The sequence below is a fragment of the Camelina sativa genome, chromosome 15, assembly GCF_000633955.1.
Source record: "Camelina sativa cultivar DH55 chromosome 15, Cs, whole genome shotgun sequence".
Classification (NCBI taxonomy): Eukaryota; Viridiplantae; Streptophyta; class Magnoliopsida; order Brassicales; family Brassicaceae; genus Camelina; species Camelina sativa.
The window spans coordinates 12,995,878-13,013,633 of NC_025699.1; the positions used below are offsets into that span (position 1 = coordinate 12,995,878).

Below are 17,756 nucleotides of genomic sequence, written 5' to 3' on the forward strand. Positions count from 1 at the left end.
TTCCAAAACTTGGGTCTTGAGTCGGCAGAGAGAGGTGTCGATCGATGCCATATAGGTGTCGATCGATGCCCTTGTCTTGATCCGAGATTTATGCTCTAAAACGATCCAAATTGCTCCATTTTGCTCCTTTCATGCCAAAATCCTAGAAAACCTGTAAAGACTCAAAAACAATATAAAAACAAATGAAAAGACACTAAAAGACTCCTTATATCATGGTTAAAAACCATAAAAACCATGATAAATCAGTAGTAGAAGATGACACAGACACTAAGAACTGAGTCATGTGAGATTTGGATCCAACGGTCTCTGTTTTAGTTTGTTGTTGCTTGATGCTCTTGTTAACGAGTTTAGATGGAACGAGACGTGTTCAGTTATTTGACAACAAAATCTACTAAAATAGTCTTTACACTAGTTTCTCCTCTTAATCATGTAGAGACTATTTTCTGTTAGGTTTCAATTAGATATCTATAGAATCAATTTAATAAGAGATTTAAAACAGACAGACCTTTGCTGACAAAATTAAAAGTAAAACAAAGAAAAAAAAAAAAGAATCCGACAACCCTTCAAACTTTGACTTTTTCATTGGTCCCTCCCCTTCTCTCGCCGCAAATACCAAGTCTCAACGCTCAACACCTCCGAGTGTCCGTTACTGATTTCAAACATTTATGCTAGAAACTAGAATTGATAAAACTGAATTTTGAATAAGGAAACTAAACAAATAAGAAAAGTTACACCAATTTTGTTTACACCATCTCCACTCAATATCGAAAAATCCTCGATTGAGTCTCCTTATATATATAAAAATCCAAACTCCGGAGAAATTACAAAATTTCAAAACAATGTATTCATCATCATCTTTATCAAAATGTCTCGTTTCTATCCGTATCTTGGCCATAGTGGTCATACAACTGTTCTTTATACGTAGTGTTTTTTCCTTGAACCAGACCAATGCGTATCTAAACCATAAATGCATCAACGAACAAGGGACATACAAGTCAGGTAGTCCATACGAGAAAAACCTCAACAGTCTCATCCGTACTATCTCTACCTTAAATTTAAACTTTGGTTTCGTCCACTCCTCCAACGGTGACGCTCCCAACTCTGTCTTTATTAAGCTACAGTGTCGGGGAGACTCCTACTTTTCAAAATGCCGTTCTTGCCTCACAACAGCCAACTCCAAGGTAAAGTTATTTCAGTATTATTGATTAATTTTCACATATTCACATAAATAAATGCGCACACACGCGTCACTTCTTGTTAAGTGTTCTTGATGCTCTACTGGCTTAATTGGTATAGTAATACTGATTTACATTTTACACTAGTAAAAAACTATAAGATTTATTGTTCGTGGTTTGGTGTCAACATGTATATGACAGATTAGTAGGAGATGTCCGAAAAACAAGGGTAAAATAATATGGTACGATAGCTGTGTTCTTGAGATCTCTTCGATCAATACCTTTGACAAGATTGACTACCAGAACTATTTCGATATGTACAATGCGAGAGATGTGAGAAGTGATATTGAGTCATTCAACAAGAATACGAGGGATTTCCTTCAGGAGCTGAAGGAGAAAGCCAACAAAAAGAGCAAGAAGGATTTCATGTTCGCTGCAGGGGAGAAGACCCTAATGACAAAAAAGCTGTATGCCATGGTGCAGTGTACGAAGGACTTGTCGCCTAACAATTGCAATGTGTACTTAAAAATTGATTATGGCGAAGCTTCCTAAATGTTGCAAGGGTAAAGAAGGAGGAAGAGTTTTGAGTACGAGTTGTAATTTTAGGTATGAGCTGTACCCTTTTCTTATGATTTGAAGACTATTAATTAGAAGAAGAAAAAAAATTTGTTAGAGGATTTCGTTTGGATGGTGTTACAAAATGAAAAGATGTGCTTGTAATGTTGCACCTCTCTACTAACAAAAGCTTCAATTCTTAAACTGAAGCTATTATATTGTATTGTAATTGTTGATTATATGAAAGTTCATTCATTTTGTTTACCACCGTTGATCCAATAATTTTCTGTATTTTTTCCTTTTCTTTTTTTTTTGTCAACCACACATTAATTTAAAATAAGACTCCAAGATTATTTTTTCCTTTTCTTTTCTTTTGTTGAATTGTTTGTTTTCCATTTCTCCACTTTTTTCATCAACGCTCTTACTTTTTACGTCTTTACGTTTGACTTTTTTTTTTTTTCAGTATGACAAACAAATGTAATAAAAACTTCGGAACCAATAAATTACAAGGACACGAAAAAGTAAATACACAGTAATCCAGACCAGGGCAAAGAATGGGTTGTCATGTAATTTTGTAGTTCAATTAATACATTAATACGTAACTTTCACTTCTATTTTGGTTGTAAAACGAATCAATTCTTTTTCGCTCAATTCGGTACGTTCTTCGAGACTGCACGAAGGGTGTTAATGATTGGATTAATTTGCAGCACTGATTATGAAATCTACTAAAGCTATTTTGGAGGCGTTGTAATAAAATGAAACAGTGTAGTATAGTCTAGCGCAAATCGAGTTATTTAATGAGTTTCAAAACATCATGCATGGGCTCTAGCTAAATATTAAAAAACGAAGAACGACGAGTTAATTGATGAGCTATTTGAGGTAATAATTCACTACAAGATTACTACTTTCCAGTCCAGCTTCTTCATTGTTTTAATTAGCTTAAACGTTCAATTATTTATATTTTCCTAGAAATATAGGGTTACAACCTATCAGTGGCAATAGACGAGAAGTCTTATACTGTATATATAAACGGCTAATGAGAAGAAGATGAAAGTTGATTCTCTATATAATATCTTTAATACTTTAATTACGCAGTCGAAACTATATTTGCCTTCATATCGTGTAATTTAAAGATATTTAAATTAAACAAACCTTTTTCGACAAAACAAAAAATTAGACAAACCTTCAAACATTGACTTTTTCACCGGCTCTCCTCTCCCCTCGCCGTAAATACCAAGTCCCAACTCCTAACTCCGCTCTCTTGTCCTTTACAAACTAAAAACATTTATTTTATTATTTTTGTAAAAGATAAACAAAAAAATGATAACAAGCATTCTATAACGTTTAGAAAATAAAATATTAAAACCGTTTTAGTATCTAAAATCCCTCGTGTCTCCTATATAAACATTCTTCATCTCTTTACAATTATTCTAACTTCAAAAAAACATCCGCCATAAAAAAAAAATACAAAAGTCCAAAAAAATGTCTTCATTGTCTGTATCAAAACGCATTGTTTCCGTCTTTGCCATGATTTCCATACAATTCGTCTTTCCACGCAGTGTTATGTCCCTGAATCAAACCAATTCGCTGAATCAAACCAATGCTTATCTGCACCACACATGCATCAAGAGTCAAGGGACGTACAAGCCGGGGAGTCCATATGAGGAAAACCTCAACCGTGTCGTTCGTGCTATCTCTATCTCAATTTCTAACTACGGTTTCGTCCATGGCTCCAACGGTGATGCTCCCAATACAGTTTTCGGAAAGCTCCAGTGCCGAGGTGACTCGTATTCGTCCAAGTGCCGCTCTTGCCTCAACACTGCCTTCTCCGAGGTAAGATCATTTGCAAATTGTTAATATCCATGAATTTTCAACTCAATATCAATATGCACTGTCCGTGTTCCTTATATATTTGTTATATCCTTTCAATTTTTGAAGGTGTGATCTTAACACATGTTTTTGAGATGAGAATTCTTCTCTGATGTTCATTTCAAACTGAATCATATTCTAAGACCGACAATAGACCTTATTTTGGGTCAACAAACCATATTTTAATATCAATTACTTACAATTCAAAAATAATTGACAACACTAAATTATCTCATCTCGATTATATTTTACTCTCTCTATTCCAATATATAAGATATTTTAAGTTTTTTTCTTTGTCCCATTTTATAAAAAATTTCAAGTTTTTATGCACTTTTATATTAACTTAATATTTTTTGACTAATTAAATTATGCATTTTTTTCTATAATTGGTTGAATTTGGTTAAATGATACAATATTTATTGTTTCTCAATCTTTGTGCTTAAAAATCTTATTATTTGGAATAGAGGGAATAGCTTAGTTTGCTTTTTTACTTTATGTCGTTCCAAAAAAATCATTAATTAGCTGTGCAATATTTACATTTATAATTGCATTTTTGCGATATATACGTAAATCAGTGGTATTTGATGATTCTGATACTACTGATTGACATCTAAGTTGGGTTTAACTATTTATATATTTTATGACAGATTCGTCGTAAATGTCCGAACAACAAAGGGGGAATAATATGGTACGACAACTGTCTTCTCGAGATATCTCCAATTAATTCCTTAGGCAAGATCGATTACGAGAATAATTTTTATATGTACAACGAGAAGGCCGTGAATGGCGATACAAATTCGTTCAACAAGAATACGAGGGCTCTCCTCTATAGGCTGAAAGAGAAAGCAACTAGTAAAGAAAACAATAACGGCAAGCAGGACTTACCCGAGACTAAGGAGGAAAGGCTCAAAATGAAGAAGTTGTATGCGACGGGGGAAGAAAGTCTCGGGAAGATGAAGTTGTATGCAATGGTGCAGTGTACAAAGGACTTATCGATTAAAGATTGCAATGTGTGTTTGAATTGGATTATGGCAAAACTTCCCACATGCTGCAATAATAAGCAAGGGGGAAGAGTTTTGAGTACGAGCTGTAATTTTAGGTATGAGCTTTACCCCTTTGTAAAGAATTGAGACTGTTCAAAAAGAAAAGAAAAGAATCGAGACTGTTTCGTTCGATTACGTGTTTTGTGCGAATAGAAAGTAAAAAGTAATCTTTGTGCTGTTTTACATAACACATTTTTAGGCTACCTATTGGTAAAATAAATGTGGACAAGTATGTGTACAATTTTTAGAGCCTTAATCAAATATTATCATGTCAATAATTTTCCTTTAACCTACATTTTTAAATTTGATATTCTTTTGAAAACTAAATCATGTGTTAAGACCAATATATAAAATTATGAAGAATTTAGCTATTGAAACTTTTTCTCAGCTGACTCGTTCTGGTCAAATAATTCTAATCCAATATTATTCAAAATTAACCCGTAATCCAATGATTTTTTTTTGTTGTTGTGGGTTTTGGTCGTTAATCTTCTTTAGCAAATCAGTATCAAGTGAGAAATTCATGTTTCCTCGAGTCAAGACTAATTCTTCCAAAAACTAATTGCAAGGTTCATTTGGTCTACATTACATTAACAATATGATTCCTCTGCCGTTTAATTTAGGGCTTTACGAACAATCCTTTTTTGGAAAGTAATCAACTTTACACATAACAGAAAGGAGATTGAAAGTGTTATGAATTTATAGGAAGTAGATATAATGTTGTCATCAGGTACTCCTTGCAAATGACCATATACGATCATTCAGAGATAGCTTGCACCGTGAATGATGGTGTCCTACATATACGGACCCATAATCGCGATGTATCAACTCAAAAATCTACGTTGAATCATTTAACGTCGTTGTGAGTGATGATGCAGTCTTCGTACAACAGAAATGGAAAGTTATGAATCATGCAAACTATTTCATGCAAAATATATATATAGATATTGGACAACAAGAAAATAGTCAACCAATATCAACTTTTGACTTTTTCGTTGGTCCTCCTCTCCCTTCGCCGCATATACCAAGTCTCAAGCCCCCAACATCTCTATCCTGTCCATAAGAATAAACTTCTCAGCTAAAAATTGTAGTGAGCAATCGATTTGATTTAGAAAATACTAACCCTTCTAATAGTTATCAAAATAAACCTAAAAACATCGCCACTCAGTAACCGATTTCCTAGATTCTCCTAAATAAACATGCCAACTTCTTCACAATCTATATAACAAGCAAACTCCTCCACGGGTAAACATTAGAAAATCCAAAAAAAATGTCTTCATCCTTTGTATCGAAACGCATCTTTTCCGTCACTATCTTGGCCATGGTGGCCATGCAACTCTCTTGTGTAGAGAGTGTTTTGTCCCTAAACCAGACAAATGAGTATCTACACCACATATGCCTTAATCGTCAAGGGACATACAAGTCAGGTGGTAAATACGAGAGAGACCTTAACAATCTCATCCCAATGATCTCAATCTCAGTTTTAGGCAATGTTGTCGTCTTTAGTGGTGACAATGCCGCCTACGTCAAGCTCCAGTGCCGGGGGGACTCCTCCACATCCAAGTGCCGCACTTGCCTTGACACCGCCTTCTCTGAGGTAACCTCATTTGAATTTATTTATCGATCAGTTGTCACGTGCTTACATATATAAATGCACGCACACATGCATGTACACTAGTTTTTGGTTACATCTTAGCATCATGATATATATTGGGTGGATCTAGTAGAGATAATACTGATTGGAATTTTAACGCCATAGTACCAAAACAAAACCATATATATTATATAGTACCAAGGAAATTAAAATAATTTATATATTTCTTAATTTTGTGGCAATATACATGTATATATGACAGATTAGAAGGAGATGTCCGAATAATAGAGGAAGAATAATATGGTACGACAACTGTGTTCTCACAATATTAACGTTTTATACCTATGCCGAGATCGATTACCAGAACCATTTTTATATTTCCAACGCAAAGGATGTGAGTGGTGATACAAAGTCATTCAACGAGAAGACAAGGGCTCTCCTCCATAGGCTGATGGAGAAAGCAAGTAGTAAAGAAAACGTTCCCAGCAAGAAAAACTACTTGTATGCAACGGGCGAGGAAAGTCTCGGGAAGATGAGATTGTACGGAATGGTGCAGTGTACGCAGGACTTATCCATTAAAAACTGTAGTGTGTGTTTGAACTGGATTCTGGCGAAGCTTCCCAAATGTTGCAACGGTAAACAAGGAGGAAGATTTTTAAGTACGAGTTGTAATTTTAGGTATGAGCTTTACCCCTTTGTAAAACTTACGACTATCTAACGCGAGCTTGATATGCATATATTTGTTGTGCTTTGAATAAGTGTTTTCAGCAAATAACATTTAAATGGAATTTACCTTTTGTGATTTATCTACATTTTTTACAGCATGACCATGGGTCATTTTTTTTAGTGTCAAAAGAATAAAAAATATAAAAATTATAAAAAGTTGAGGAGAGAGAGACACAATGGCCCTGTCCAAACTTTCAAGACACTCTCAGACCCCTCTTTCACTACATGTTAAAAGCTGATTGGTTGAATTTTTCAAGACAAACAAAATTTAGATTAAATAATATTATTATATTTAAAATATTTTTGGAGAACCCATTTTCAGAGAATTACTGATGGTCATGCTCTTAGGGGGTTATAACCCCACACAAAGTTTCGAGTAAGTCCACAGCTCAATCATTAGACCATCTCCACCGGTCATCTCCAGATGGGTGTCTTTTAATAAAAAAAATATTGAGGAAAGAAAGACACAAGGTCTCGCAGCAGCAGACACACACACTCTCTTGACCCTCTCTCGCTTATGTGTCACGATCTGATTGATCCAATTTTAAAACAAAAAAAAAACTAACTAAATTAGATAATATTACTATATTAAAATATTAATAAAACAAATGTAAGATCCCAATTTTAAAGTGTCACCCATGGTAATGCCCTTAAGTTTCGAGCTCTAACTAAAGTGAAAGTTTCACAATATGTACAACAAGACTACAATGCTAATGATTAAGCGAGTAAGTGGAATTGTGATTATGTAACAATTCTAAAATACTCGTCATCCCCTTTTTAATAAAAGAGAAGTACACAACTTAGTTTTTGTAGACTTTATAAAAAATATAAATGGTTACAAATGCATAAAAATAAAAATAGGTTATATATAGGATATACATTAACCCTATACTCTTCATAAGATAACTCTTCATATATAGATAATAAATGATAAATGATAAATGATATCCATAAATCGTGGAGCAAGATTTAGTTATAATATATATGAAGATCCTCCTTTCGTATGTTTGTATCAAATCGTAGACTTTATAAAAAATAGAAATGGTTACAAATGCATAAAAATAAAAATAGGTTATATATAGGATCTACATTGACCCTATACTCTTCATAAGATAACTCTTCATATATAGATAATAAATGATAAATGATAAATGATATCCATAAATCGTGGAGCAAGATTTAGTTATAATATATATGAAGATCCTCCTTTCGTATGTTTGTATCAAATCGTAGACTTTATAAAAAATAGAAATGGTTACAAATGCATAAAAATAAAAATAGGTTATATATAGGATCTACATTGACCCTATACTCTTCATAAGATAACTCTTCATATATAGATAATAAATGATAAATGATAAATCCTCTTTTTAATAAAATGGAAGTACATAACATTGTTTTGGTAGACTTTATAAGACTTTATAATTTTAATAAATGGTTACAAATAGGTTATAGATTAATCTATATATTAATTAGTTACAAGTTGATAGTTCATATATTAAAGGTAACAAATAAAACCTTAATTGTAACAGAAAATCTTAAACGTGATATTCCAAATTGATAGTTCATGGATATTCCAAACTTTATTTTCGGAAGATCACGTTGTTTCCAAAGATCTACAATTACAATATTACCAATTTATTTTCCTGAGATTTTATTGATAGACCACAACGTTAACCAAGTTATTAAAGGGGATAAAAATATACTCTCAATCATAAATTGAAAGTACACAACTTTTTTTGTATAATAAAACGGAAGTACACAATTTTTTTTTGTATAATAAAACGGAAACACACATTTTTTTTTGTAGAATATATAATTTTTATAAGTTGGTTACAAAATAAATAATATATTAAATATAGGTTGGTTACAAAAAAAAAGTTATAGATGAAATCCGTGGGCTATATGAAATTACAAATACACTTCAGAATATCTCAAAGAATCCTCTTATAGATAATATTCCAATGATTTATACAATTTCCAAAAAAAATCTTAATTATTCCATATATTGTTACACTATATATAGTGTTAGGCACAAAAATATACTGTTAGGTATAAAAAAGAATAAAATCTTGGCAATTAATCACACTTAATCGTGATTTCTGAGATTTTATGTGGATTTCAAAATAAAATCTGACCTAACATCCTTCCAAGCTTTTAATATAAATCAATGTCTTTAAAACCGGACCGGAAGGTGAACCGGAAGTCTTTCGGGTCACTGGGTCAACAAGTCGGACCGATTGAATTACAGGTCAATTAGTTTATTAGTTTGATTACATTTTATGAATATAACATCTACTTTTTATAAATATATGAACAAAACATACATAGTTAGGTACTAAGCAACTAAAATTAAACTTTTAAATGATTAGATAAAATAACTAACTGATTCTTTTATAAATAACAACATTTATTTTTAATTTGGTTTGAGTTTAAAGTGTGACCAAAATAAAATATTTTAATTTTAGATCGACAATCCGGTCCGACCCTCCTGTTCAACCACCGGTTCACGGGTTTTTAGTGGGTTTTTCTATTTTTTTACGGGTTTAATTTTTTAGGTTTTTAGAGGTTACCATGACCGGAATATCTATCGGGTTGTGGTTGGATCGAACCGACCGGCCGGTCTGGTCCTGATTAAAAAACATTGATATAAATCATTCAGATCTCCATTCACCAAAATACATATTCATACAAAAAATAATAATAATAACAATCGTTTCTCAATTTACAATGCTAAACCGTCTTCTAAATTATATTTTATTTTGAAATTATAATAAAGATAAAAGAAATTTTAACCCGTACTCTAGCACGGGTCCAAATCTAGTAAGTATATATTTTACAAGTACACAAACACTGTAGGGCCAAATATCCAAGTGTTTCAAACCATCATCCTAAACTCGACACTCATCATCGTTGTATCGTTGACTAGGAAATAATATTGAACCGAATTGCCAAACCTTCAACTGCATTAACCAGTGTAAACTCTGATCTCCAATTTGTTCTTGGCGTAAACGAGCTTAATAAGCATGTTCAAAAACTATCATTCATCTGCTGTTGTCATCATAAACATAAAGAAGTATTATATATATGGATAATATAGGACACAAACCAGTGCGATTATGAGTTTTTTTTTGGGTACGAACACACCGTTTTAAAGTTAGTTAAATTATCATCTAAGACCAGATCATAACACAGTAAACAATTTGGGTTGCCATATGGAATCTAAACCAACTAATAAATTGCACTGTTTTGTTCTAGAACAGAATTTCCTTTTTTTTTTTTTTTTTTGTAAAATAAATAATCTTGAAATATGCAAACCCTAGAAATTTTGAATTTCATCATATCTTTGCCAAAATAAAGACTCTTGGTCCTCCTCTTTGATATGGAGAGTAATTTGAGACTGATGTGGAGTGTAATTTCAGATTTAAGAGTTTTAATTTTTGACTTTTCATTGGTCCTCCTCTCCCCTCGCCGAAAATACCAAGTCTCAACCCCGAACTTATCTCTCCTGTCTGTTAGACTACAGACATTTATCCTAGAAACTGAACAATTCGATATTGTATTACGTAACCATAAAAACAAAAAAGTAGTACAACCCTTTCTAATAATTATCAAATAAATTTTAATATCCATTTTCTGTAAGTATCTGAAATCCCCTGAGTCTCTTATATAAACATTCAAACTCCAAAATTGATCTTATAAAAAAACAGCCTTCTCTGGACAAATTATCAAAATAGAACATGATGTCTTCATACTCTGTCACAAAACCCTTCGTTTCAGTCTATGTATTAGCCATGGTGGCCTTGCAATTCCCGCACAGTGTTCTGTCCCTAAACCATACCAATGCGTATCTAAACCACATATGCATCAAGGGTGAAGGAACAGTCAAGGGGAATTCATACGAAGAAGCTGTTAAAGGTGTCATCGATCATATGTCCACCTATCTAGGCTATGGATTCGTCAACGGTGCGGGTAGTGATGGTCCAACGAAAATATATGCCAAGATCCAGTGCCGGCCCGATGCTTCTGAATCCATATGCCGTTCTTGCATCACTACCGCATTACCTGAGGTAACATCATTTCAATATTATCAATTAGCTATCATATGCTTACATCTATAAAATTTTGTGACTATATATGTATATATGACAGATCCGTAGGAAATGTCCGAACAACAAAGGGAGAATAATATGGTACGACAACTGTCTTCTTGACATTTCTTCGATCTATACCTTAGGGAAAATCGATTATCGGTACATTTTCTACATGTACAACTCAAAGGATGTGAGCAGCAATAAAATGGCGTTCAACAAGAACACGAAGGCTCTTCTTTATGAGCTGAAGGAGAAAGCAACTAGTAAGAAAGAAATACCGTACAGGAGAGACTACCTGTATGCGGCGGGTGAGGAAAGTCTCGGAACAACAAAAGTGTATGCAATGGTACAATGTACAAAGGACTTATCAGCAAAAAATTGTAGTGTATGTTTGGATTGGATTATGGCGAAGCTTCCCAAATGCTGCAATGGTAAACAAGGAGGAAGAGTTTTGAGTCCGAGCTGTAATTTTAGATACGAGCTTTACCCTTTTGTAAAAACTTGAGACTTTTTATGAGATCAACATATTTATGTATATTTACTGTTTTGGAATGAGTTTTTTGAGCAACTAAAATCAAAATTTATGTGTGATTCATTTTCTATAACATTTTTTTTGGTTTTTCTTTTTGGATTAGTTGTTGAACATAAGACTAAATAACTTGACAGAGCTGAAGTATGTCATCGGGTGTGGAAGATGTCATTTCTATTTTTATTGGTATTGGGTTTTACGGCTCAAACAAATAAAGAAGAAAAACCGTAGAAAGATATTCGCCTCATGTTTGGTTGTTTACACTTAAAAGAGTTTAGTCACTAATTATACTCATTACATGAAGAGAACGATAACCTAAAAAATATAAATATAGTTCAATGACCAAAAAGCAAAAATCGTAAAACTAGGAAAGAGACAACTTTCTATACGTAAAATTCTACAACATTATATTCCATCAAAAGCACGATTTCCTTATTTCCTAAACTTGTAACAATTCTTTGATCTGATAACTCATTTAACGACAAATTTCCGTTTTTGATTGACAATTACGTTCGTGCTATTTTTCTCATGCTTCATGAAAATTGTCATAATTCAAATTTCAGCACAAAATTCCATATCCACTTTCAGCCTGGCTCCATGATGCTTTTGCTTCAAAATAGATGATGCAATCTACTAAAACTATTTTTGAACCACGTGAAATTATAAGTGTATATAGAGAGTAATTAAGTAATTAACACGCCCTTATTTTCAGGTAAAAAATCCTAGGAATCGTGTTAGAGTTCCAAATATGTGAACTTCTTTATCAACAAAAGAAAAATATTTGAACTTTGACTTTTTCCATCGGACATCCTCTCCCATCGCCGCAAATACCAAATTTCAATCCCTAACTCCGATCCTCTCTCATGTCCGTTACAAACTTAACAACATTTCCTCAAGAAGATGAAATGACTACTCCAGTTTTGTATAAGCTAAGGTAACAAAAATGAAAATTAAAACTGCAAATAATACTAATCATATTACCTAATAAAAGAAAGAAATTATATCGCCTAACTATCAAAAATCCTTCGAGTTATATATATCTCAGTTCCTCCATAATTCATCTAATAAAATAACCCTTCGCAGAAAGAAAAAAAAATCGAAATCCAAAGCAATGTACTCTTCATTTCCTATATCAAAACGCCTTGTTTCTGTCCCTATCTTGGCAGTGGTGACCATACAAATCCTCTTTATTCGTAGTGGTTTTTCCTTGAATCAGACCAATGCATATTTGCACCATAAATGCATCAATAGTCAAGGGACATACAAGTCCAGAAGTCCGTACGAGGAAAACCTCAACCGTGTTGTCCGTTCCATCTCCACCGGCAATCTTCGCAGCGGTTTCGCCCACGTCTCCAATGGTGACACTCCCAATACCGTCTTTGTGAAGCTCCAGTGCCGGGGTGACTCTTACTGGTCTAAATGCCATTCTTGCCTTGCCACCGCCATCTCCGGGGTAAAGTCACTTCAATACTTTTAATTAGATGTCACATATTATAAATGGCCACACAGACGTCCGTTTTGGTTTCATCTTAGCAATTTATATAATATAGAAATTTGTTGATCCTGATACTCTATTACTGGGTGGTTGATTGATGCTTTCTTGATTGGCATTTAACGCTAGTACAAATTTTTAAAAAATTAATATACGTAATTGGGCCGAGAATCATTGTTCGTTCTTAAAATTGGTTTTGAAAGATATGCGTATATGACAGCTTCGTAAAAGATGTCCCAATAACAAGGGGGGAATAATTTGGTATGACAACTGTCTTCTTGAGATTTCCTCCATCGATACCCTAGGCAAAATTGATTACAAGAACAATTTTTATATGTACAACGCCAAGGAAGTGAGCAGTGATATAGAGTCATTCAACAAAAATGTGAGGATTCTCCTCAATAAGCTGAAGGAAAAAGCCACTAGTAATGAAACCAATGCCGGAAGGGATTACACTGTGTATGCCGCGGGAGATAATAAGCTCGGGCCAATGAAGTTGTACGCAATGGTGCAATGTACACAGGACTTATCGACTGATGGTTGCAATGAGTGTTTGAATTATATTTTGACGAAGCTTCCAAAATGCTGCATTGGTAAACAAGGAGGAAGAGTTTTGAGTACGAGCTGCAATTTTAGGTATGAGCTTTACCCTTTTGTGAAGACTTGAGACTGTTTGGTGAGAGCTCCATATGTGTATTATTGTTGTGGTGTTGGAATAAGTATTTTCAGCAAATCGAAAGAAGTGAACTTCTTGTGTTTGGCTTCGCAACAAAACTAGTATCCTTTTATTCTAACGCACAAGCAAATTTTATTTTCTTTGAGATGTCGGCATGTCGCAACGAGAAATATTTAAGAGCTTTTTACTTTCATTCAAATGAAGACTGTGTAAATAAGCTTGAATGTATCAGGTCGGATTTGTAATTCCTTAAACTACGATTAAATATGATTATCTGCAACAGATTAAAATAGAAGAAGTAAGAATTTTGGTAAATAAAAACGGTTTTCCTATAAGTAATTTGAAAAGAGTGATAACGTTTTTCTCCAGTTCTACCCTCTTTTTTCGTATCCCTTTCCTATATTTTCACCGGTGTACCCCTCATGCGTTTTCGCCAGTATCCACTCGGACATCTTCCCTTATATCCCCTTCCATGTATTCTCCAATATTTTCACCGGCATGACTATCTAACTTGTTAATTTTAGGCAACAAAAGGATGGAAATATTTAGAGTTTATTTTTTCAATATATATGCTTCTTACAAGCCCGAGTTTGATTTGCAGTGCCGGTCCAACATTTATTAGTGCCCTATGCCGAACTAAAAAACATGCCCTTTTATATATTACCAAAAAATTATAACTAATGGTATATAAGACTTTATGTTTAGTGTTTTGAAAATTTATTAACACAAACCAAAGCCAAAGCATTAGTTTTGATGAAAAGATTTATCTAATAGTTTAACAAAGCAAACTATTAACCTCAAAATAGAAAAAATCAAAACTAAAACTAACAATTAACCTCAAAAACTATGATTTGCACTTATATTAAAGTCCACATTTTTGTAAAAATCTTTAGATATATATAAAAACTCTATAATAATTTTACAAAAAAATGCCCTAATTTTTTTGATGCCCTAATCCTTTGCTTGAGTTGATTGCCCTATGGGCCGGTCCTGTTGATTTGGTTAATCTTAATTTTCCTATCACATGTCAGTATAACCGTCTAAGATCCCTATACTCCGAGACTCAACTATTGCAAGCAACGACGCATAGATCAAAGCATTTAAAACATGCTTGATTCTAATCCATGAAGTTCCATAGGTAAGTGGTATGTGCTTCCTATTGAAACAAGAATATTTGTATGGTGGTGAATGATGATGATGAATGTAAGCAATGGTGATATGAATGGAATGATGGATGGGTGTTTCAATTTCCCCTTATGCTATTGCAGTACAAGAGGTATCAATCCTAAATGAGTGTTTGTGAACAATTAAGATATGCATATGAATCTAAGTTAAGACAAATGTAAAGATTGTTTGTCACTAACAATCCTAGGAAGAAAATGTAAAATGCAGAAAATAAACTACAAGAACTAACAACTAGATGCAAATGAAACTGAATGATTGAAACAGTGATAAAGCAAGAACAGAAACAGAGACTACTACTAATGAACTAATGCAAGATAATTAATGAACTGAAAACTAAATGTATGCAACTGGAATGAAACAGGAATGAAACAAGACAAACACAAATCATAGACACAGAGTTCTGGGGATGAACTCGAGCAGCACTCGACCGAGTGTAGGTCGAGTGGGTGGTCGAGCTAGACTAGACGCAGAAACAGAGCAATGCAATAAAAACAGAGTAATGCTAAATCCAATCAAACAACAAGCAAGCAACAGGATTAAGACTAAGATTTCAATAAACAAAGAAGGTCCTGAGGATGGATTCATGGGATGGACTAATCATTGTGGTTATCTAACTTGGTCAACAAATCTCAAGCAAACTTTGAGCTAACCTCTAGACATATTAATCTAAGACAAGTTTCTCCCACTCTCATGGTCAAGAAACAATCAAACCTATGCAATTCTAGACTTGTTCTCACACAGTAAAGAATCTACACAAGCAGGCATTAAGCAATACATCTCAAACCAAACAAGACCTCTAATCTCTTAGCAAGCCTAATGGTAAGCTCTAGATCTAGCCTTATCTATGCTTCCTAAACATTGGTGTGATGCTAAGAAGCTTGAAATCAGACTCTACCCTCTCAGATATAGAATCAGCATTAAGATCATCTACCCTAGAAGAGATCTACAACAATCAAGCTTGACCAAGTCACACAAACCACAAGATCAATCCATCCTAACCCATCCTCAAGATCCTAAGGAAACTACTCACAACAATACATGGTGATCAAAGTCAAAAACCCAGAAAATATTGAAACTTGCATTATTAGAAAGATTAAACAAAGATCTTCAATATTGATGAAAGGATGAAACTCAAATTCTCAATATCTTGAAAGTTATAGAACCAACAAAATATAAGAATCTAGTCTTCTTTTTTAAGGAAGTACAAGATCTTAAAAATAAAAATGCAAAAGGAATAAAACTAAAAAAGGTAAAAACTAGGTTTAGGGAATATCTAAAAAGTTGCACACTTTGGTGGCTGCAGGTACAAGGCCTTATATAGGTGAGGAGGTGGAAGCCCTAAAAATAGAAAAAGTCAAAGTAGTCAACGGCTCGGTCAACTCGACCAGTGCTCGGTCGAGTCCATGGTCGAGCTGGCTTCTCTCGTGCACACTCCACTCGGTCGAGTCCATCTACCCACTCGGTCGAGTCCTTCGTCGAGTTGGACTCTGGACCTTGGTTCTTCAGCCTTAACTCTCTTGCTTTCCCTTCAAGATTGCTTCACTTCTCCTCAGGATTGTTTCCATGCTCCTTAAGCTCCAAAATCACCTGTTTATGCATGAAAAGATGCAAATGCAATGCAACTAAACTCTAATGCATGATTAGTCCTAAAGCTACACAATAATGATGAAAATGGCTAGCAAAAGATGCAAAAGATGTGAATAAACTAAGGGAAAACATGGTAAAATATATGAACATCAACACCCCCAAACTTAGTCTTTGCTTGCCCTCAAGCAAATAAACAAGACATAAGAAGGTAGATGAGGTTTGAAAGTGGGATCTCAGCTCCTAAAGCTTGCAAATAGACTATCTAGAATCAATGTCCAAGTTACTAGTACTATGATGCAAGTTGAATGAGCTATACTTAAAGACTTTAGACAAGCATATCACAACCTTCACTGATTTGAGCCTTAGACATCCACATGCATTCAAATCAACCATTTCCTTTAACATTCATTAATCAAGAACATGAATCAATTCTATGCAATGCTTAAACTCATTTGGCTTGGCAGTAAAAGGTTTAGAGACAATGATGGTCTCTTTTTAGAGTAGGGCTTATCAATATCAAGGTTCTCTCATAAAAAATGGATTGAGCTTTAGAAGAATGCTAAAGGTAAGAACACTTAGACACATACAAGAACAAAACCTTGTCTACCCAAAGGCACCCAAAGTGTTTATCCTATCAATCTAAACCCAATTGGTCCTAGTGCTACCCTTTAACTTCTTTTCTTCTTTTTCACCCTTTTCTCTTTTGGTTTTAAAGTCTTAGGAGAGGTTTCTTATTTGATCTTTCTAGTGGAATGGGGGATTCTTACTTATTTGCTATGGTTCTCTTTTCTTCTTATTCTTAAGACATATAAGCATTTTGCTAAACTTTTCTTTTCTTTCTTTTCTTTTCATAACTAGAACCATCTTAAACAACACTTTTCTTCCCATCCTTTCACTACTCTTTGCTTAAACACAATCTCCTCTTAAAGACTCTACCCTTTTTCTTTCTCTTTTCTTTCTTTTCTTTTCAAAACAGCCAAGTCCCAAACCCAACAAGTGAACCACCTAGTCCTATCTAGTTTGAAAAATGCAAACTAGAACTACACAAGGTCTTACTCTTGTCAGTTCAAACCTAACACTTTCTACCAAGCTCAATCCCAAAAATAGGCCTCACACACTCAAGAATAAACAAGGCTTGAAAGAAGGTTTGGTTTAGGGGTAGGGGAACTGATTTTAATGATTTAATCAACTACTTGGATCAACAAGAGTGGTAAAAAGGAGAAAGATGATCCAA

The 17,756-nt window shown here is 33.9% G+C and overlaps 4 protein-coding genes and 1 pseudogene across 4 annotated transcripts; all 5 read left to right on the forward strand.

Annotated features, from left to right (window-relative positions):
• LOC104746639 lies at positions 723 to 1,812 on the forward strand (annotated as a pseudogene).
• On the forward strand, positions 3,058 to 4,821 carry LOC104746640 (putative cysteine-rich repeat secretory protein 22). Its single transcript, XM_010468162.2, has 2 exons — positions 3,058 to 3,563; positions 4,247 to 4,821. The coding sequence occupies exons 1-2, from the start codon at positions 3,213 to 3,215 to the stop codon at positions 4,727 to 4,729; spliced, it is 834 nt and encodes a 277-aa protein (XP_010466464.1). The 5' UTR covers positions 3,058 to 3,212; the 3' UTR covers positions 4,730 to 4,821.
• Positions 5,758 to 6,951, forward strand: LOC104748412 (putative cysteine-rich repeat secretory protein 23). Its single transcript, XM_010470058.1, has 2 exons — positions 5,758 to 6,236; positions 6,496 to 6,951. The coding sequence occupies exons 1-2, from the start codon at positions 5,910 to 5,912 to the stop codon at positions 6,949 to 6,951; spliced, it is 783 nt and encodes a 260-aa protein (XP_010468360.1). The 5' UTR covers positions 5,758 to 5,909.
• On the forward strand, positions 10,545 to 11,603 carry LOC104746641 (putative cysteine-rich repeat secretory protein 25). The gene is made up of 2 exons (XM_010468163.1): positions 10,545 to 11,029; positions 11,112 to 11,603. Exons 1-2 carry the CDS (start codon positions 10,700 to 10,702, stop codon positions 11,556 to 11,558), a joined length of 777 nt encoding a protein of 258 aa, XP_010466465.1. The 5' UTR covers positions 10,545 to 10,699; the 3' UTR covers positions 11,559 to 11,603.
• LOC104746642 (putative cysteine-rich repeat secretory protein 21) lies at positions 12,527 to 13,776 on the forward strand. The gene is made up of 2 exons (XM_010468164.1): positions 12,527 to 13,035; positions 13,295 to 13,776. Exons 1-2 carry the CDS (start codon positions 12,694 to 12,696, stop codon positions 13,739 to 13,741), a joined length of 789 nt encoding a protein of 262 aa, XP_010466466.1. The 5' UTR covers positions 12,527 to 12,693; the 3' UTR covers positions 13,742 to 13,776.

Excerpts from the sequence above, each read along its gene's own strand:
- LOC104746640 (XM_010468162.2), top strand. The coding sequence starts at position 3,213 with ATGTCTTCATTGTCTGTATCAAAACGCATTGTTTCCGTCTTTGCCATG. Across the intron at positions 3,564-4,246 it reads TCAACACTGCCTTCTCCGAG|ATTCGTCGTAAATGTCCGAA; the intron begins GTAAGATCATTT and ends ATTTTATGACAG.
- LOC104748412 (XM_010470058.1), top strand. The coding sequence starts at position 5,910 with ATGTCTTCATCCTTTGTATCGAAACGCATCTTTTCCGTCACTATCTTG. Across the intron at positions 6,237-6,495 it reads TTGACACCGCCTTCTCTGAG|ATTAGAAGGAGATGTCCGAA; the intron begins GTAACCTCATTT and ends TATATATGACAG.
- LOC104746641 (XM_010468163.1), top strand. The coding sequence starts at position 10,700 with ATGATGTCTTCATACTCTGTCACAAAACCCTTCGTTTCAGTCTATGTA. Across the intron at positions 11,030-11,111 it reads TCACTACCGCATTACCTGAG|ATCCGTAGGAAATGTCCGAA; the intron begins GTAACATCATTT and ends TATATATGACAG.
- LOC104746642 (XM_010468164.1), top strand. The coding sequence starts at position 12,694 with ATGTACTCTTCATTTCCTATATCAAAACGCCTTGTTTCTGTCCCTATC. Across the intron at positions 13,036-13,294 it reads TTGCCACCGCCATCTCCGGG|CTTCGTAAAAGATGTCCCAA; the intron begins GTAAAGTCACTT and ends CGTATATGACAG.